Source organism: Rhinoderma darwinii, chromosome 1 (assembly GCF_050947455.1).
Source record: "Rhinoderma darwinii isolate aRhiDar2 chromosome 1, aRhiDar2.hap1, whole genome shotgun sequence".
Lineage (NCBI taxonomy): Eukaryota > Metazoa > Chordata > Amphibia > Anura > Rhinodermatidae > Rhinoderma > Rhinoderma darwinii.
The window spans coordinates 150854089-150876808 of NC_134687.1; the positions used below are offsets into that span (position 1 = coordinate 150854089).

General features: G+C 42.9%; 1 protein-coding gene across 1 annotated transcript in view; it reads left to right on the top strand.

Annotated features, from left to right (window-relative positions):
- LOC142737618 (cilia- and flagella-associated protein 337-like) overlaps window positions 1-22720 on the top strand; it is a 92884-nt gene that overhangs the window by 65286 nt on the left and 4878 nt on the right. Inside the window, exons 17-24 of the mRNA XM_075849709.1 lie at window positions 532-585; window positions 2010-2172; window positions 2982-3071; window positions 7459-7517; window positions 12080-12221; window positions 12301-12340; window positions 12434-12522; window positions 12903-13048. Coding sequence (XP_075705824.1) covers window positions 532-585; window positions 2010-2172; window positions 2982-3071; window positions 7459-7517; window positions 12080-12221; window positions 12301-12340; window positions 12434-12522; window positions 12903-13048 — 783 coding nt within the window. The remainder of the gene's footprint in view (window positions 1-531; window positions 586-2009; window positions 2173-2981; window positions 3072-7458; window positions 7518-12079; window positions 12222-12300; window positions 12341-12433; window positions 12523-12902; window positions 13049-22720) is intronic.

Consider the following 22720-nt stretch of genomic DNA (forward strand, 5'->3'; position numbering starts at 1 on the left):
ACTAGACTTCCGGTGCCCTGGCAGTGCTAAAAAATGTATGAAAATCACAGAATGAGCGCAACGGGGGACCGGAATGTACTGTATATTTGCGAGTATACTTACATACTGCATTGAGTACACTGATAATAATTTTTGGTCCCCACATAACCCCTTTAAGAGCGAGATACCCTGAGATCAGTTTATAATCAGGAGATTCTTCGATCTAAGCGTGATTGTCTAAAGCAGATAAACCCTTTAATCTCTGACAGGAGGTCTAGAACTATGTCTTCCCTCCCTGATCACTACTTTATCGGAAATATCTGCAGTTCTAAGACACTCCAGAAACTTTTCTGTTTATGTTTGGTAATGATATTAGCAGCTATTTTTTGTAAAATGCCTTTTTCTTCTATATCCTTTAGGTTTAGTGCTCCTTTAAGACGTTGCTTTGGCACTGCCTGCAATCTCTTTAGATATGTACAATAGGGTTTATTTATGTGACTGTATTTTTTTATACCTGTATCGACTTTAAAATTAAATTTTCACCAAAAACAGGATGCGGTAATATTAGAAGATGTACTGCCACAATTTACTTGGAGCAATGATATGGTGAGTTGTACTCTGTCACTTTTATTTACAACAGCCATATTTTGCACAAAAAAAAAAATGGCGCACACTCTCCTCTTATCCATGCCCCTTTTAAAAAAAATAATTTTTGGCACACACCATGTAGGCTACTTTTTTAGCTTGCTCGAATCTTGGCACATTTTGCTCAGTAAATCTCACTCACAGGGCGCAGATTAATGGGGATACAGTTTTCTTACTTGTGTGTGGAAAGCCGGAAGAGAACTGGTTCCCACTCTGAGGCCTCATTTACACGAGCGTATTATACGCGCGTGCGACGCGCGTGCTTTTCACGCGTGTCGTACGCACCTATAATAGTCTATGGGGCTGTTTAGACGATGCGTGAATTTTGCGCAGCGTGAGTGCGTTGCGTAAAACTCACGACATGTTCTATATTCTTGCGTTTTTCACGCAACACGCACCCATTGACTTCAATGGGTGCGTGAAAACAACGCATGCCACACTGACGGTCCTGCGTTGCATGCGCGAAAATCACGCAAGAGCTGTCAAAAGGATGAATGTAAACAGAAAAGCACCACGTGCTTTTCTGGTTACAAACATCCAAACGGAGTGTCAAATTAGAGATGAGCGCACCGAACTTCACCGGGTTCGGCCGAACTCGTTTTAACCGAACCCGGCAAAAAATGTTCGGGTACGCGACGTCAGGAGACAGTCACTGCCCACGGTGCTGAAAGACTTAAACTGTTTCAGCACCATGGACAGTGACTTTCGATCACAATATACATATACGTGTAAAAAAAAAAAGAAGTTCTGACTTACCGATAACTCCCGGCTTCTTCCTCCAGTCCGACCTCCCGGGATGACAATTCAGGCCAAGTGACAGCTGCAGCCAATCACAGGCCAAGCACAGGCTGCAGCCAATCACAGGCCAAGCACAGGCTGCAGCCAATCACAGGCTGCAGCGGTCTCATGGCCTGCCGCGTCATCCTGGGAGGTGGGGCCGGATGACAAGAGAGGGACGCGTCACCAAGGCAACGGCCGGGAGACCGGACTGGAGGAAGCAGGCAGTTCATGGTAAGTGTGAACGTCTTTTTTTATTCACAGGTTGGTGTAGATTGTGATCGGCATTCACTGTCGAGGGTGCTGAAAGAGTTACTGCCGATCAGTTAGCTCTTTCAGCACCTTGGACAGTGACGGGCGTCGACTACCTCATCTCTATGATGGCGGCTGCGCGAAAATCACGCAGCCGCGCATCATACACGGATGACACACGGAGCTGTCAATTGCCTTTTGCGCACGCAAAACGCAGCGTTTTTTTGCGTGCGCAAAACGCACACGCTCGTGTAAATGAGGCCTGAAACCTACTAAAAGATTATGATCATTTTGCCACCACCGTGTTACAGAATAAAGATATATCTATATGTTTGTATTTTTCTTCTTATATAAAGATAAATGAACATGAAAAACACAAACTCTGTCTGGCTTCATCTTCCTCTGATATGGTTGCTATAGCCAATCATAATGGTGACGTTTTTGTGTGGAGCCTTGAAGGTGGGCAGTCCCTGTGCCACCTTAACCCTGCTAATGGAGAAGAAGTGGAAATTGAAATAGGTACCTACATTGCAGAGTAAAGCGACTATGATGTTATGGATCTTTATTTACTACTTTTTATCCCTTTTCCAGATTCCGCCTTTCTTTTCTATACTGGAACTGTCATTACATAAATCTGCTGATATTACCTTGATTATTAATGTTGGAGTAAACAAGATAAGGTTGCTTATCATTTCTTTTTGTAGATTCAAGCTGGGCCTAATAGATCATTATAAGCATAGCTTAATAAATTGTGGGAAAGAAGGATGGGACAGGTTGAATTTTAACCTGTCAGATCCTTCCTAGTAACAACATATTCTTGTCTGCCTTTCCTAGTCCTATATTGTACCTCACATAGCACTTTAGGGTTAAAGGGGTTGGCCAGTTTCGAAAACCCATTTTCATAGATCCGAATAGGTAATTCTAAGTTAATAGAGCGGGTTCCCCTGTTCGAGATCCTCATCTTTTGGCCAAAGTGAAAAGCAATTACAAAGAGCATGTCTTACTTCGGAGGACCTGTCTTGTCCTTAATTACACATGTAACCTATTGATTATAATGGGTACTGTGTAAGGCTCAATTTCCTCTGTGGTGGCGCTGCAGGGAAATCACTCCCTGCCAGCTTTCCCCACATTTCAGCTGATCGCTTGGGTACAGATGTGGGAACACTTTGTGATCTGCTTATTGTCAAGGGACCCTTCTAACAAGTAGGCATTTTACAAACTGAGAACCCTTTTAATGTTGTCCACAGTAACCGTTTACAAAGGGGGTTTTGTTTGCATGAATTTCATGTAATTTTTTGTGACAGTGTTTATGTGTCTCACCTTTTCAGATAATGTAGTCACAAACCAAGCTGCTTTTCTTAGCTCAAGGATTGATAGGAAAAAAGACTCTGCAGTTTTAATAACCAGTGGACCAAGGGGTAAGTTGTGGCTTTAAAATCACAGATGAAGGCCATACTTATGGATACAAGGGCAGGTGAAAACACTAGTTCCCAGAAGGATGCAGGGAAGACACAATGCTACATGGGGAACGTAGCACAGGTACAAAATAGTTTGTGGCTTGTCTGCATCCTTCTGAGAACTGGTGTTTTAACATGCCCTTGTAATGGTAAGTATGGTCTTTTTCTGTAATTTTAAAGGGAATGTGTCACTAGAATTTATTTTATTTTTTTCAGTTAAACAGTTAGTATATAAATGATTACACATTGTTTTAATTTTTTAAATTTTTTCACAAGTCAGGAAATATTATAAATTAGATTCTAATTTATAACATTTCCATGTGCTGGTCACTAGAGGGAGAAATTACCAAAATTGCAACATTGACATGTGGTAAAGCAACCTCATTGCTTTATGCTGCAAATTTGGAGTAGACACACTCGCGCTAGTGTGCTCACACAATCCCCCCTCCTTTATCCTGGCTAGTGCCAGGAGAAAGGAGGGGGTTGAATGTTCAAACCTCCTACACTGTGTGCCGCCATTTTCTGAGCGAATGCACAGTGTAGGAGGATTAGATACAGTGGTAATCAGACAGTATAACACTAACATACATACATAAACATAACTTACCTGCTCCTGCCGCCTCCACTCCTAGTCCTTACGTCTGTGTTGCCTTGACCATATGTCCGGAAGCCGCGACCGGAAGTCGTCATCTTACCGTCCGGCCGCGCCTTCCGGTCCACATGAAAATGGCGCCAGATGTCGCTCTACCAAAGACCTTCCTTTTGGTCTGTGTGGGAGCGGCGCATGCGCAGTTCCCACACAGACGGCGTATGATATAGTGAATGGAACGGCTCCCATTCGCATTCTCTATGGGGATGTATGTGCCGTATTCCATCTCTGTATGTGTCGTTATTCGACACATACAGAGATGAAATAAAAAATGGCAGCCCCCATAGAGAAGTAAAAGAAAGAAAAAATTTAAAAGTACAACACAAAAACATAAATAAATAAAATAGATTTTAATGACATACTAAAAGCAATATTATATAAAAAAAAAATTTCCGTGACACCTTCCCTTTAAGTAAATTTTATACCATTTTCTTTGATTTGTTTGTAATGTTAGTGTAGGAATTTGCAAAACGATGAAGACCCCTGATGCGGGTTGCAAGCTTGCGTCATTTGGCCAAAATATCAACTAATACTTCATGTTTATCATGTTTATTATTTTTGCAGGATGCAGTCAGTCCTTGTGATGATGGTGGAGAATGGAGTGTTAGTACTTTGTGTGGTGCATTTAGAAGGTGCTGGGCAGCCCGCCTAGTCGAATAGTATGGACATAGTTAAAGCCGGGGACTCCGGCTTTGGAGAAGCCCATAACATCACTGTGCATATATGGACAGTGATGTTAGGAGCTATGCGATGCAGGAATACCCGGCCAGAGCATCGCAATGCTCTGGCCGGGGATTCCGCCCCTGGGAGGAGCCCCTGACGTTACTGTCCATATATTGGCAGTGACGCTAGGAGCTTCATGATCCTGGAATCCCCAGTCAGAGTGACGGCAATGTACTGGCCGGGGATTCCGCCCCTGGAGTAGCCCCTGACATCCCTGTTCATATATGGACAGCAATGTTAGGAGCTTTAGGATACCGGAATCTCCGCCCAGAGCGTCGGCAACGCTCTGGCCGGGATTCCACCCCTGAAGGAGCCCCTAACGAGCTTTAAGATGCTGGAATCCCTGGCTAGAGTGTTGCCAATGCTGTGGTGATGATTTCTCCTCTAGAGAAGCCCCTGATGTCACTGTCCCCATATGGACAGTGACCACGGGGGCTTCTCCAGTCCCGGAGTTCTTGGCCAGAGTGTTTTCGATGCTCTGGCCGGGGACTGGGTAGTTGAAAGCCCTGGACATCACTGTTCATATATGTACAGTGACTTCACAGGCTTCCCGAGGGCCGGAATCCCCAGGCCGAGAGCTACCTGAATCTCTTCCTGTGGACTAATGCCCTTGGAAAACTCCCAGAGGTATATGTTTAATGTATACCTCTGATGGATGCCATATAGTGGCATCCATCACACATAAACTCCCATGTTAAAAAATTGACCACGCAAAATAAGTTTTTTTTTGCAGGATCCCTCAGGATGGAATACCATAGTCTACTACACTATTCTATTCTTTAACAAACCGAACAATACCCCAATTGATACTAGTGGTCCTAGTGACTAATTTAAACAAAACCAGAAAAAGAAACAAGTCACGACCAGGTATTTGAAAAAATACAAACAATCTTTATTGAAGTCAATTAGACACATAAAACCAACATATAACAATTAAACATAATAAAATGCCATGGACCCTCGAACAAAAACGGAATCCGAACGTAAAAGCAGAGTGGCCCCCCAGATGTAAAAATGGTCTAACTGAGCAGGTACTAGGCATGGTACGCTTTGCACAGATGAACACATAAATAAGTATAGAGAATATATATAAAGTGCAATCTTAAGTATAAACAACATGCAAAGCAATATACCTACACCTGCGTATAAGGAGATGAATAGGAGATCAGGACCGGGAGGGGGGGACCTCTGCTTGACCCGACGCGCGTTTCGCTGGTGCTTCGTCAGGGGTTAAGATTGCACTTTATATATATTCTCTATACTTATTTATGTGTTCATCTGTGCAAAGCGTACCATGCCTAGTACCTGCTCAATAATATGTATTTATGCACTTTAGACGTATATAGGTTTTTGTTAGACCATTTTTACATCTGGGGGGCCACTCTGCTTTTACGTTCGGATTCCGTTTTTGTTCGAGGGTCCATGGCATTTTATTATGTTTAATTGTTATATGTTGGTTTTATGTGTCTAATTGACTTCAATAAAGATTGTTTGTATTTTTTCAAATACCTGGTCGTGACTTGTTTCTTTTTCTGGTTTTACTATTCTATTCTTCAAATAAACAGTATACAGATATATACCAGCCCAATGGAGGCCAAAATGACATTATTTTTTGTCTCCGTCGGGAGCCCTTCCAATATACACGCTACACGTAGGGCATAAATGCAATGTGAATGAGGTCTAATTGACTGTAAGATGACATGGTGCACTACACATAATCGTGTGATTAGCACTCTATAGAAGCCGTATCTGTGTGCAATTTTAATACTAAGCAGCCACCACCCCCATGAAGGGTAGGCATGTGAGTGGCTGTTCATCAGTATTTTGCACCTGTGCTACCTCCCCCATATAGTATTGTGGCTTGTCTGCATCCTGCTGGGAATTGTTTTTTTTAACCTGCCCTTCTATCAGTAAGTATTCCTTTTTTCGGCAATTTTTAAGTACATTTTATCAAGTTTTCTGTGTTTTGTAAATTGTGGCTTTGCCATATCATCACGAATAGCCACGAGTATTAGGCTAGGCTAAACAATGGCTTTGGCCAAGACACAGGTCGCATGGCCAAAGATCCCTGTGTCGTGCTGCCTGCATCGCAGGACTACAAAAGTGAATGTGGTCGTTAGTGGGTATGGATTTCTTGCGACTGTAGTGTCGTGGTCGTGGCAACTTGCATGTCACAAAATGACCAGATTCACTTTCATTACCTACGATGCAGGCAGCGCGACACAGCGATCTTTGGATTGCAACCTGTGTTGCGGCCAAAGTGGCTGTGTAGCGCTAGTCTTAGGCCGGGTTCCCACGTAGTGTAAACGCACTGGAATTTCCACAATGGAATTCTGTGCGGAAATTCTGCAGCATTTACAGTAGCAGCAATGTGGATGAGATTTAGTAAATCTCATGCCCACGCTGCGGAAAAAAAATGCAGTGTAAATGTTAATAAATTGACCTGTGGTGCGGAATTTAAGTCCGCAGCATGTCAATTTATGTTGCGTTTTCGGAGATTTTCTGTTGTGGGTTTTCCCTATTGAATTCAATGTGGATGCAAAACCCGCAACAGAAAGCCAAGTTCTGAGACTTTTGTGGTGGAATCGCGATTCCGCTGCAAGAATTGCAACTCAGGGAAAAAAAAATCATACTTGCCCAGAACATTCTTCTTCTTTGTGCAGTCTGTCCTCCTGGGATGACGTTTCATCCCATGGGACCGCTGCAGCGTCTCATGGCTTGCAGTGTCACCTTAGGAGGCCGAGCTACGCACAGAAAACAGGGAGGGGGTAAGTATCAAGGTTTGTTTTTTTCCCAGTGCTGAATTCTACATTTTGGTTTTTCAGACGGAAAGTGCTGTGGGTTCCAGGTCGGATACGCTGCGCAGTTTTTATGCGGCGTATCCGACCTGTGGGAACCAGGCCTTAGACCCAAGTATCAAATATGTCAAGCTTAACATTCCCAATCTCTTAACTTGAATTTGATCTCATTTTTTAGGCTATATTACTTTCTGGAATATTTTTGGTGGAAGCAAAATGTTTGCAAGGTTTGAAGGTGTGAGTATCTTACCTGAGGTGGTTTACACTATTGTCAGTGTTTATAGATTTCTACTGAGTTACCGCTCAGTATAGTCAGATAAATAAATAATATTACAAAATACTGTCAAAACTGTCACATAGAAAAATGTGGTCGTATTGTCCTAATAGCACAAAGAGGTAAAGAATTTACCCATAACAACCAATTTGATATTTTCTAACCTGTATTGGAAAAATGTAATTTGGAGCCTGCGATAAGGCAATGAATTGAAGTATTCTGTTTGCATCTGTAACTTGAGACCAAGCAAGAAATCACCATTGAATTGAATTAGAGCTGTTTACAAAAAGTTTCTGTACGTGTTTTACACTGGACAAACAATGTACAGAACATGCATAGTGTGCACAGGGCATATTGGTTCAGTATATTACATAATTGTTATGAGTGACTGTGAACAGATGCTTCTACATTGAGATCGAAGGAATACGAATAAGTGTTCTGAGAAAAGCACAACAGTAATTTCATCCATACTGCTCATTAAATCTCTGCATGATGTGATATTCATTAATGAATGTTTAACTAGCAAAATGGTGTAACAATAAAAATGGTTCTATGGTATGACCATCTAGGATGGCTGTGGTACAAAAAGCTGAGTAAGAGGTTATTGACACGAACGACTTAATCAGCTGCATTAAAATCAATGTACTTCTATGGGGCTATTCACGCGCCCGTTGTTTTAACGGACTGTGTAAGCGGCCCGTGAAAAAATAGGACATTCCCTATTTTTGCCTCTTTCACGGATCCCTCAGTAGACTTAAATCTATGAGGGATCCATGAAAACGGGTTTCGCACGGATGTAAATCGGCTGTGAAAAACTGTATTCTTTCATGGCCGATTTGACAAGTTCGTGTGAATAAGCCTTTAATCCAGAAAATCTTGAACTATATTTTGTACCACATGTAGTAAAAAGGTGTTATAGATTTTTTGTATTAATGTTTTACAATTCCAGTAAAGTATTGCTGATCCTTAACATCAGTGAGAATATCTTATAATAATACGCCTAGATTTTAATACTTTTTTCAGCTTAAAACATAACACACTCCGTTTGATTGGTTAGAGAATATACCTTTAATTGTTTTAAACAGATAAAGGTCACATAAATAATGGACACCAGCATGCAACATAGTTACATAGTCCGTACGGTTGAAAAAAGACACATGTCCATCAAGTTCAATCAAGGGATGGGAAAAGGGAAGCAAAAAATTTCTACACATAGGAGCTTATATTTTTTTGTTCTAGGAAATTTTCTAAGCCTTTTTTAAAGCCATCTACTGTCCCTGCTGTGACCAGCTCCTGCGGTAGACTACTCCATAGATTCACAGTTCTCACAGTAAAGAAGGCTTGTCGCCTCTGCAGGTTGAACCCTTTTTTCTCCAGACGGAGGGAGTGCCCCCTGGTTTTTTGAGGGGGTTTTACATGGAACAGGATTTCACCATATTTTTGTATGTGCCATTAATATATTTATATAAGTTAATCATGTCCCCCCTTAGTCGTCTTTTTTCAAGGCTAAATAGGTTTAGTTCTTTTAATTTTTCCTCATAACTTAGATTCTCCATGCCCCTTATTAGCTTCATTGCTCTTCTTTATATTTTTTCCAACTCCAGGACATCCTTTCTATGAACTGGAGCCCAGAACTGAACTGCATATTCTAGATAAGGCCTCACTAATGCTTTGTAAAGTGGTAATATTACATCCCTGTCCCACGAGTCCATGCCTCTTTTAATACACGACAATATCTTGCTGGCCTTTGAAGCAGCTGATTGACATTGCATGCTGTTATTTAGTTTATGATTTACAAGTACACCCAGATCCTTCTCAACAAGTGAATCCCCCAGTATAGCTCCCCCTAGGACATATGATGTATGCAGGTTGTTCGTACCCAGGTGCATAACTTTACATTTATCTACATTAAACCTCATTTGCCAAGTGGATGTCCAAACACTCAGTTTGTTTAAATCCGCTAGCAATTCACGAACATCTTCCATAGACTGAACATTACTAAATAGCTTGGTGTCATCTACAAAAATAGAAATAGTGCTATTAATCCCATCCTCTATATCATTAATAAATAAATTGAATAATAGTGGTCCCAGCACTGAACCCTGGGGTATCACCACTCATAATCGGGGACCATTCAGAGTAGGAATCATTGACCACAACTCTCTGGATACGGTCCTTGAGCCAATTCTCAATCCAATTACAAACGATACTTTCTAAACCTATAGTCCTTCATTTACCCATTAGACGTCTATGAGGGACAGTGTCAAATGCCTTTGCAAAGTACAAAAACACTATATCCACAGCGGCCCCTCTGTCTAGGCTTCTGCTCACCTCTTCATAAAAACATCAGGTTAGTTTGACAACTTCTGTCCTTAGTAAAACCGTGCTGGCTGTCACTTATAATACTATTTATTGTCACATAATTCTGCATATAGTCCCTCAATAGCCCCTCAAACATTTTCCCCACAATGGATGTTAAGCTTACTGGTCTATAATTACCCGGAGAAGACCTAGAGCCCTTTTGGAAAATAGGCACCACATTTGCCCTGCACCAGTCCCTTGGCACTATACCAGTCACTAGAGAATCTCTAAATATTATGAAGAGGGGGACAGAAATAACTGAACTAAGCTCTTTAAGAACTCTAAGGTGTAACCCATCTGGTCCCGGGGCCTTGTGTACATTTATTTTGTTTAATTTAGCTTGGACCATATCTACATTTATCCAATTCAGTATATCAACTGATATAATAACAGCACTGGCAGCGGCTACATCAGCTGTTCTTTCTTCTGTTGTATATACAGAGCTGAAGAACCCATTTAGTAACTCTGCCTTCTCTTGATCCCCTGTGACCAACTCCCCGTTACCACTATCTAGGGGTCCCACATGTTCAGACCTTGGCTTTTTTGCATTTATATACTTAAAGAATTTTTGGGGATTTGTTTTACTATCCTTGGCCACCTGCCTTTCATTTTGTATTTTTGCTGATTTTATTACCCTTTTACAGATTTTATTAAGCTCTTTATAATTTACAAAGGCTACAGATGTACCCTCAGATTTATATTTTTCAAATGCCTTTTTTTTGTCATGTATTGCCCTTTTTACAGAAGGTGTAAGCCATGTGGAATTTAATTTTAGTCGTTTATATTTGTTACCTATAGGAATAAATTTTGTACTATAATTACCCAAAGTAGATTTGAAAATCTCCCATTTATCATTTGTTCCATTATTTGACATTAGTTCTTCCCAGTCTATATCCTGAATTGCAGCCCTCATCCTGGGGAAATTGGCCTTCTTAAAATTAAGTGTTTTTGCCCTCCCAGCCTGTGTTTGTTTTTTACAGTATAGGTAAAATGTAACTATATTATGATCACTGTTACCGAGGTTTTCACGAACATTGACATTCCCAACAAGCTCTGCATTATTAGAAATGACCAGATCCAACAGAGCTTCACCTCTAGTCGGGTCTTCCACAAACTGGCCCGTAAAATTTTCCTGCAACAGGTTGATGAAATGTCTCCTCTTTGCAGTTGAAGCCGAACAATGACGCCAATTAATTTCCTGGTAATTAAAATCTCCCATTATCACTACCGTACCAACCTGTGCAGCCCGCTACATCTGTTTATATAGCTGACCTTCCATCTCCTCAGTTATATTGGGGGGTCTATAGTTCCACCCACAAGGTTTCAACCTCCTCACAGTCTTCACTCACTATTGTCTCTTTCACACTCGCCTTCATATCACTTCTCACATACAGACATACACCACCGCCTTTCCTATTTGTCCTGTCTTTCCGAAACAGTGTAAAACCCTGTAGATTTACAGCCCAGTCATGTGAAGAGTCCAGCCATGTTTCAGCAGCACCAACTATATCTATATTTTCTTCCAGTATCAAGGCCTCCAGCTCCCCCATTTTGCTTGCATGCTTCTGGCATTTGTGAACATCGCATTTTAACTTGCCTTTAAATGTTTCACTTTCAGTATAAGATTATTTGACATTATTTGGGCATTTTTATTTTCATTTTCATTGCTGTTTTGTAACAAAAGGATCTCCTTATCCTGTTGACTAGGCCTCTCCCCCACAGTCAATTTTTCCCCTCACCAATATAGTCTGACCCCTCTCTAACCTGACTACCCCTTTATTTTCTACATTGACCTTCCTCCTCAGCCCTAGTTACAGCATAGTGTGCACCAGCATACAGCCAACGTAGTGAATGCAACGAGTAGACTGCAATTCCTGTAGTTGTTCTGCAGCAGAGATGGGATAGATGGTAGAAGGAGAATCTCATCTGCTTGTTGAAAGCAGTTATTCCATGATTATGTTATGGATTTCTCCCATTGACACTTGCCCCATTAACCTGTGCTCAGTCTACTTTACGGAGACGGCATTATACATACAGATAGATAGATATAAGGACTTACAGCATGCAACTCTAGGATATAATGTATTGTATGTACACAGACTCCAGTTACCAACACTACCATTTATAAATACCTTACTATGAAATGTTGATCTTACCATTGCAGTCACAATACAAGTGTATGGTAAACGCCATGGCTGTCAGTGAAGAGGACTCGCTACTATGTGCAGCCGACCAGCTATTCTATGTCTATGTCTGGAATATATCCCAGTATGCACTGGGTGGACCAGAGGGGCAGCCACCTATCTGTGAGTTGCTTTACTGTAGATTTAAGTTAACATGCAGTGTAGGGTTTTTACTTGAATATGTTGCCATTTGTCTCTACAGTACTGCACTGCTGGAGAGCGCACATGAGTGATATTACCAGGTAGAGACATTGTTTCCTGCCTGTGATTGAATATATCGTGAAAGGCATAAGATCTGATTCTAAAGCACGACATCATTTGTGTAACTTGAATAGAGTCATCCCTGTGGAGAAGCACAAGGTGATTGTTACTTCGTCCCAGGACTGCACTGTGAAGCTATGGACTATACAGGGGGAATATAAAGGTAATATTTGATGACTGTATGTATGTGTGTGTGTGTGTGTGTGTGTATATATATATATATATATATATATATATATAAATCTAGAAATCGAGAGATTGCAAGGATGTATTTTATAGTGGATTTCACTTCCAGAAAACTCTACATTTTTCTGTTCTGTTGTGGTGAATATTTTTCCAGTGACAACAGTCAGAAGTGCAGTCATACGGGTTGTTCCTTTTAAATAAACTTCTGAGGAATTGATCTTAGGCTTGTCAGCATGTTCCAGTCAGTTTCATCATTAGTAGCTAGTTCAGAGATGACCAGCAACAATCCTGAACACACTGTTTCTGGTGCCGTCTGATTTATTGCAATAGATTATAGATAATACTGTGTATTCCTAGGAACATTTGGGCAAAATAAACCTTGGTGCCTTATCAAGAATGAAACAAAGAAGGAAGACTCCAGTGACAAACAACCATCAGAAGATGTGTGTGGCTGTAACAAGGCTATAGAGGAAGGAAAAAAAGAAACTGTCCAGATGCCTGAGGTCAGTGCACTTCAAGTATATAGACGAGCAGAACTAGAAAGTAGCAGCAATGGCGTAATAAGAGTAAAGGCGGCCATGCACTTTAGATAGCTGTCCACCTGACAGCTATTCCTCCCGACTCCCCTATACACATGCATGCTTGACTTTTTTAAATTGGGGAGAGGGGCATAAACTGCTGCCAGACACCTCTGACAGTGGCTTATCTCCTGTGGGAACAAAGAATCGGGCACGCTGAGTCAAGCTACCCTATACACATTAGATCAGGTGTCTCAAACTCGGCCGGGTATGTGGGCCACATATAGAAAAAATGGGAAGTTGACGGGCCGCATTACTTTCAAATTTGATACAATACAAAATTATTGTTAATCAATTAGTTGTTTGATCTACTATAACACTATATTACTATAATAATACTACATTACTATAATAATACCGCTAGGTTTAAAATTTTAGATATTTCTCCACGTGCTTATTTCAACAATCCAGTTTTCCACTTTAAGTGTCGCTAGATGCAGTCCGGCGGCTCAGTTAACAGTGTTTGGCAGACACACATGTCAAGATTGGGCAGCCCCTTTTTAGATAGTGCCACAGTGCACTCTGTGGATGCTGCCACAGTGCCCTCTGTAGATGCTGCCACAGTGCCCTCTGTAGATGCTGCCACAGTGCCCTCTGTAGATGCTGCCACAGTGCCCTCTGTAGATGCTGCCACAGTGCCCTCTGTAGATGCTGCCACAGTGCCCTCTGTAGATGCTGCCACAGTGCCCTCTGTAGATGCTGCCACAGTGCCCTCTGTAGATGCGGCCACAGTGCCCTCTGTAGATGCGGCCACAGTGCCCTCTGTAGAGGCTGCCACAGTGCCCTCTGTAGAGGCTGCCACAGTGTCCTCTGTAGAGGCTGCCACAGTGTCCTCTGTAGAGGCTGCCACAGTGTCCTCTGTAGAGGCTGCCACAGTGCCCTCTGTAGAGGCTGCCACAGTGCCCTCTGTAGAGGCTGCCACAGTGCCCTCTGTAGAGGCTGCCACAGTGCCCTCTGTAGAGGCTGCCACAGTGCCCTCTGTAGAGGCTGCCACAGTGCCCTCTGTAGAGGCTGCCACAGTGCCCTCTGTAGAGGCTGGCACAGTGCTCTCTGTAAATGCTGCTACAGTGCCCTCTGTAGAGGCTGGCACAGTGCTCTCTGTAAATGCTGCTACAGTGCCCTCTGTAGATAATGCCACAGTGCCCTCTGTAGATAATGCCACAGTGCCCTCTGTAGATAATGCCACAGTGCCCTCTGTAGACAATACCAGTGCCCTCTGTAGATAATGCCACACACCCCTAGATAATGCCACAGTGCCTTCTGTAGATGCTGCCACAGTGCCCTCTGTAGATAATGTCACAGGGCCCTCTGTAGATAATGCCACAGTGCCCTCTGTAGATAATGCCACAGTGCTCTCTGTAGATTATGCCACAGAGCCCTCTGCAGATGCTGCCACAGAGCCCTCTGCAGATGCTGCCACAGAGCCCTCTGCAGATGCTGCCACAGAGCCCTCTGCAGATGCTGCCACAGAGCCCTCTGCAGATGCTGCCACAGAGCCCTCTGCAGATGCTGCCACAGTCCCCTTTGCAGATAATGCCACACACACCCCAAGTAGATAGCTCCATTGGGGCTCCCTCTAGGAGTGGAATCCCCAGCCAAAGCGTTGCCGACGCTTTGGCTGGGGATTCCTCTACTGTTGGAGCCCCTGACGTTACTGTCCATACACAGTGACGTCAGGGGAACCTCCTGGACCGGAATGTTATATCAGGGGCAACCCCAGAGCCAGAGTCCCGGAGCAGAGCACTAGTATAGGCTCTGCGCCGGAATTCTGGGGAAGCCATTAACATCAATGTCCATATATGGACAGTGATGTTAGGGGGTTGTCCAGAGCTGGAGTCCAGGAGCAGAGCTGCTTCTAGCACTCCGCCTGGGATTCCAGCTCTGCCCTGACATCACTGCCCATATATGGACATGGATGTCAGGGGAAACTCCAGAGCTGGAGTACCAGGCAGAGCGTTAATAGGCTCTTCCTGGGACTCCAGCTGTGCTCCTGACATCACTGACAGCGATGTCAGAGGCTTCCCCAGAGTCCCAGAGCAGAGCCTATACTAGCGCTTTCCCAGGGACTCCGGCTCTGGGGAAGCCCCAGACATTGTGTGTCCATACATGGACACCGTTGTCATGGAATGCCACAGAGTCCCGGAGCAGAGCCGATACTAGCGCTCTGCCCGGGACTCCGCTCTGGGGAAGACCCTGACACACTGTTAATATATGGACAGCAATGTCAGGGAATTCCAGAGTCCCAGAGCAGAGTCTATACTAGCGGCTCTGTGTCCCGCGGGCTGCAGATGACAGCCCCAGGGGCCGCGTGCTTGAGTCCCCTGCATTAGATAGTCGGCAGGTTGTATATTTCTTTATTTTCTGTACATGATTATGCCTCTGCAGCTGCTCTCCGAACATCAGTGAAGAGTTATGCTTTACCGCAGCCGCAGGAACATAGGAAACGGAAGTTTGGAGATGACTTATTGACTTCTATGGGAGAGTGTTCTAGGCATGCTCTTCGCCCTGTGCAGGGAGGGGGAGGAGGGGAACCATGTCCAACACCTATTGTCAGTGTTGAATCTTGTGTTACCTGTCATTGTAATCCTGCCATTGTAATCCTGCCTGTGATGATACTGGGATGACTGATGAGAAGTGATCTCTACAGAACAGGAAGTGTCAGTTTATTATGATGCTCAGTGGCTAGGGGTTTTTTTTTTTTTTTAAATATAGATAATAACATAAAAAATAAAAACAAAGTTACAAACTATGTTAAACATAAAAACTTAATCCCTTTTTAAATAGAAGCGAATCCGGCTTCTCTAACCTCCAGCGATCAGCTGTTATTGTCATTGGAAGCTGCATCTGGCAATATATTTTTCCTGCACCAAGTGTAGTATTACATGTTGGCCATACAAAAGAATGACCAATCATGTAATACATGGACATGCTTGGGTATCTGTAGCAAGACACGCTCTACATGACCAACTCTCCACTCTGGCACATAGAGAGTTATGAGTGGTGGACTCTCCTGTATAACTTCCATATGCCCCAATATAAGATATATATATATATATATATATATATATATTACACACACACACACACACACACTAGTCCTTCTCAACTAATTAGAATATCATCAAAAAGTTAATTTATTTCAGTAATTCAACTCAAAAAGCGAAACTCATATTATATAGATTCATTACACACAGAGTGATCTATTTCCAGCGTTTATTTCTTTTAATGTTGATGATTATGGCTAACAGTTACTGAAAGCCCAAAGTTTAGTCTCTTAGAAAATGTGAATATTGGGTAAAAGTTGAAGATCGTAGACTCATGGTGTGACACTCTAATCAGCTAATCAACAAAGAACACCTACAAAGGTTTCCTAAGCCTTTAAAAGGACTGGTCTGTTGCTCAGGGATCCAAAGTCCTGTTTTCAGATGAACGTAAATTTTGTATTTCATTTGGAAATCAAGGTCCCAGAGTCTGGAGGAAGAGTGGAGAGGCATCAATCCAAGTTGCTTGCGGTCCAGTGTGAAGTTTCCACAGTCAGTGATGGTTTGGGGAGCCATGTCATCTGCTGGTGTTGCTCCACTGTGTTATATCAAGTCCAGAGTCAACGCAGCCGTCTACCAGGACATTTTCGAGCACTTCATGCTTAAAGGGAATGTGTTGCCAGCAAAACATGTTTTTTTTTTTTTTAGTTAAACAATTAGTGTATAGGTGATTAAACATTGTTCTAATTTTTTTTTTTTTTTCACGAGTCAGGAAATATTATAAATTGGATTCAATTGGATTCTAATTTATAATATTTCCCATTGCTGGTCACTAGATGGAGCCATTCCCAAAATTGCAGCATTGCATGTGGTAAAGCAACCACATTGCTTTATGCTGCAAAATTGGGTAAAAAGCCCTCGCTCTAGTGAGCTCTCAGCATCCCCCCTTCCTTTATCCTGGCTAGTGCCGGGAGAAACGAGGGGTTTGAACGGTCTAACCTCCTACACTGTGTGTCGCCATTTTTTGAGCTAATACACAGTGTAGAAGGTTTACATACACTAGTAAAACACACTGAAACACAAACATACATAGAAATCCCTTACCTGCTCCAGTCGCCGCGGCTCCCTCCTGTCCATCCGCTCCGTCTGCTGCCGCTGTTCCATGTGCACAAGTTAGGAAGCCGCGACCGGAAGTAGTAATCTTACTGTCCGGCCGCGACTTCCGGTCCACAGGAAAATGGCGCCGGACGGCGTGCATTTCAAATTGAACTGTGTGGGAGCGGCGCATGCGCCGTTCCCACACAGCGGCGTACATGTTAGTGGATGGAACGGGCCCCGTTCGCAGTCCCTATGGGACTGGAGCTGCCGTATTCCATGTCTGTATGTGTCGTTAATCGACACATACAGAAATGGAAAAAAAAATGGCAGCCCCCATAGGGAAGAAAAAGTGCAAAAATAAGAAAAAGTAACACACAAACACACAAATTAATCCAAACGTTTTTAATAAAGCACTAACATCTTTAACATATTAAAAAAAAAATTGTGGTGACACTGTTCCTTTAACTCTGCTGACAAGCTTTATGGAGATGCTGATTTCATTTTCCAGCAGGACTTGGCACCTGCCCAAACTGACAAAAGTACCAATACCTGGATTAATAACCACAGTATCACTGCGCTTGATTGGCCAGCAAACTCGCCTGACCTAAACCCCATAGAGAATCTATGGGGTATTGTCAAGAGGAAGATGAGACACCAGACCCAACAATGCAGACGAGCTGAAGGCCGCTATCAAAGCAACCTGGGCTTCCATAACACCTCAGCAGTGCCACAGGCTGATCACCTCCATGCCACGCCACATTGATGCAGTAATTCATGCAAAAGGAGCCCCGACCAAGTATTGAGTGCATATACTGGACATACTTTTCAGTAGGCCAACATTTCGGTATTAAAAATCATTTTTGAAATTGGGCTTATTTAACCCCTTCGCGCCATTTCACGTACAGTTACGTGATGGGAGATGGTCTTTTCGCGCATCTCCACGTAACTGTACGTGAAGGAGATGAAGCTGGCTCAGGAGCTGAGCCAGCGACATCACCGCCGGGTGACAGCTGTATGTTACAGCTGGCACCCTGAGGTATCGGCCAGGACCGGAGCTAGCCTCCGATCCGACCGATTAACCCCTCACATGCTGCGTTCAATAGAGATCGCAGCATGTGAGGCGTTTATAGCCACCGGCACCCCAGCAACGTGATCGCTGGGTTGCCGGTGGCTGCAAAGGCGATCGGAGGGCTAATGCTTACCTCCCGATCAGCCTGTAACGGAATCCTCCTATGCCCCGTCGTCGGCGGGGCCCAGGAGGCTTCCGGTACCATCGGCAAGATGGCGCCGGCTCAGCTTCCGGCTCAGAAGCTGAGCCGGCGTCATCAGCAGTGGGTGTCCGCTGTATGTTACAGCGGACACCCCGATCTATCGGCAGGAACCGGAGCTAGCTCCGATTCCTGCCATTAACCCCTTCAATGCAGCGATTCAATGCAATCGCTGCATCAAAGTGGTTTGTATGCAATCGGCAGCCTTGCCATGCGATGTCAAGGCTGGCGACTGCTACTATGGCAACAGGATGCCTAACAATGGCTTCCTATCTGCCATTACGTTAGCCGATTAGGCCCCGCCCGGAGGCGGAGCCTGATCGGCTTGCTGTCAGTGAACAACTGACAGTTCTAATACATTGCACTACATAGGTAGTGCAATGTATTAGAACATCAAACAAACAGTTGGACCTTCAAGTCCCCTAGTGGGACTAAACAAAAGTGTAAAAAAAAAAGTGCAAAAAAAGTAAAAATAAAAGTTGTAAAAAATACAATAAAAGTTTCAAATAATAACACAAAACACAATCGACCTTTTTCCCTTATCAAGTCATTTATTATTGAAAAAAATAATAAAGCCATACATATTTGGTATCGCTGCGACCGTAACGACCTGAAATATAAAAATATTATGTTATTTATTCCGCACAGTGAACGCCGTAAAAAAAAAACGAAAAAATACTGACAGAATTGCTATTTTTTGGTTACTTTGTCTTCCAAAAATTGAAATAAAGTGATCAAAAAGTCGCATGTACCTAAAAATGGTACCTATAAAATATATACCTCGTCTCGCTAAAAACAAGCCCTCATACAGCTCCGTCGACGAAAAATGTAAAACCGTTATGGCTCTCACAACTTGGCGACAGAAAAAATACATTCTCTTTACAAAAGTTATTTTATTGTGCAAAAAGTTGTAAAACATAAAAAGTGCTATAAATGAGGTATTACCGGAATCGGACTGACCCGCAGAATAAAGCTAACATGTAATTTATAATGCGTGGTGAACGCTGTATAAAAAAAACTAAAAAAATATGCGAGAATTGCTGTTTTTTGGTCACCTGGCCTCCCAAAAAAAAAAGGATAACAAGTGATCAAAAAGTCGCATGTACCCCAAAATGGTACCAATAAAAACGACAGCTCGTCCCACAACAAACCAGCCGTCATACCACTACGTCTATGAAAAAATAAAATTAGTCAAGGCACCAATAAGCCAGGAAATAAAAATATGCAGTTGTGCTGGCCCGAGGGGAACGTTTTTTCTGTTTCAAGTGGCGAATTATCAAGGGCCCTAAAATTAGGGAACCAGGAAGGGGAGGGCCCAAACATATCTGCTGGAAGTGAGGGCGCCCGTATTATACCAGGACAACACTTTCCCAGCAAAATTCCCCAAACTTCAAAGGTGCCGAGTGTGGACCAAAAGGGGAATAAGTAAAGACCATTTATTAGTGCGACACCGGCCTGTGCAGAAAGGATTGCTCCCCAGCATAACACACATCTATAGATTATTTTATTGTTTTTTTTTACCCCACTATACCACCTGACTATGCCCCTTATATACTCCGCCCGCCTTACATGTACCCCCACATTATAAACGGAAACACCAGTAAGACTCAAAACAAAACTACTACAAGCAAAATCCACGCTCCAAAAGCCAAATGGCGCTACCTCCCTTCTGAACCCTACAGTGTGCCCAAACAGCAGTTTACTTCCACATATATGGCATCGCCATACCCGGGAGAACCCTTTTAACAATTTTTGGGGTGTGTGTCTCCAGTGGCACAAGCTGGGCGCCACATATTGGCATATCTATTGAAAAACCATTTTCACTCTGCAACATCGAGTGCACACCAATTTCTGCCAATCACCTGTGGGGTTAATATGCTCACTACACCCCTAGGTGAATACCTTGAGGGGTGTAGTTTCCAAAATGGGGTCACTTCTGGGGGGTTTCCACTGTTTTGGTCCCACAGGGACTTTGCAAATGCGACATAGCGCCCAGAAACCAATCCTTCAAAATCTGTACTAAAAGCCAAATGGCGCTCCTTCCCTTCTGAGCCCTACTCTCTGCCCAAACAGCAGTTTATGACCACATATGTGGTATTGCCGTACACAGGAGAAGTTTCTTTATAAGTGTTGGGGTGCTTTTTTTCATTTATTTGTTGAGAATATGAAACATTTTCAGCTAAAACTACGTCTTATTGAAGAAAAAGTATGTTTTTTATTTTCACTGCCCAATTCTAATAAAATCTATGAAACACCTGTGGGGTCAAAATGCTCACTACACCCCTAGATGAATTCCTCAAGGGGTGTAGTTTTGTGAATGGAGTCACTTTTGGGGAGTTTCCACTGTACTGGCACCTTAGGAGCTTTGCAAAAGTGACATGGTGTCAAGAAACCAATCGAGCAAAATCTGTGCTCCAAAAGCCAAATGGCACTCCTTCTCTTTTGATCCTTGCCGTATGCCCAAACAGCCGTTTATGACCACAAATTGGGTATTGCCGTACTCCAGAGAAGTTGCTTTACAAATGTTGGGGTTCTTTTATTCCTTTATTTGTTGAGAAAATGAAAAATTTTGAGCTAAAGCTATGTCTTATTGGAAAAAATGATTTTTTTTATCTTCACTGCCCAATTCTAATAAAATCTATGAAACCCCTGTGGGTTCAAAATGCTCACTACACCCCTAGATGGATTCTTCAAGGGGTGTAGTTTCCTAAATGGAGTCACTTTTTTGGTGTTTTCACTGTTTTGGTCCCTTAGGGGCTTTGCAAATGCGACGTGGTCTCCGCAAACCATTCCTGCTAAATTTGAGCTCCAAAAGACAAATGGCGCTCTTTCCCTTCTAAGCTCCGCCGTGTGTCCAAACAGCCGTTTATGACCACATGCGGGGTTTTGTTTTACTCGGGAGAAATTGCTTTACAAAAGTAGTGGTGCATTTTCTCCTTTTAGTCCTTGTGGAAATTAGAAAAAATTAGCTAAACCTACATTTTCTTTGAAAGAATGTAGGCCTACTTCCAATAATTTCTGCAATAAACCTGCGGGGTCAAAATGCTAACTATACCCCTAGATAATTTCCTCAAGAGGTATAGTTTCCAAAATGGGGTCAGTTTTGGGGGATTTCCACTGTTTTGGCGCCGCAAGAGCCTTTCAGACCCGACATGGTGCCTAAAATATTTTCTAATAAAAAGGAGGCCCCAAAATTTTCTAGGTGCTCCTTTGTTTCTGAGGTCTGTGCTTCAGTCAATAAGTGCACTAGGGCCACATGTGGGGTATTTCTAAAACCTGCAGAATCTGGGCAATAGATATTGAGTTGCGTTTCTCTGGTAAAACTTTCTGTGTTACAAAAAAAATAGATGAAAAATGAATTTCTGCAAAAAAAAAAAAGAAATTTGAACATTCCACCTCTACTTTGCCTTAATTCCTGTGAAACATCTAAAGGGTTAAGAAACTTTCTAAATGCTGTTTTTAATACTTTGAGGGGTGAAGTTTTTAAAATGGGGTGACTTATCGAGGGTTTCTAATATATAAGGCCCTAAAATCCACTTCACAACTGAACTGGCCCCTGTAAAAATAGCCTTTTGACATTTTCTTGAAAATGTGAGAAATTGCTGCTAAAGTTATAAGCCTTGTGATGTCATAGAAAAATAAAAGAATGTTCAAAAAACGATGCCAATCTAAGGCTATGTTCACACGGAGTATTTTGGGGGAGGAATATCTGCCTCAAAATTCAGTTTGGAACTTTGAGGCAGATATTCCTCTCCCTGCACGCCGATTTTCGCGGCGATTATCGCGCCGTTTTTCGCCCGCGGCCATTGAGCGCCGCGGGCATAAAACAGCGAGAAATACGCTTTCTCCTGCCTCCCATTGAAGTCAATGGGAGGTCAGAGGCAGAAGCGCCCGAAGATAGGGCATGTCGCTTCTTTTTCCCGCGAGGCAGTTTTACTGCTCGCGGGAAAAAGACGCCGACGCCTCCCATTGAAATGAATGGGAGGCGTTCTCGGGCCGTTTTTGCCGAGTTTTGCGACGCGGTTTCCGCGTCCAAAAACTCGGCAAAATACCCCGTGTGAACATAGCCTTGTGTAGACATATGGGTGATGTTAATTAGCAACAATTTTGTGTGGTATTACTATCTGTCTTGCAAGCAGATACATATAAATTTAGAAAAATGCTAATTTTTGCAATTTTTCGCTAAATTTCGCCAGTAACATAAAGTCTAATGTGTCACGAGAAAACAATCTCAGAATCGCTTGGATAGG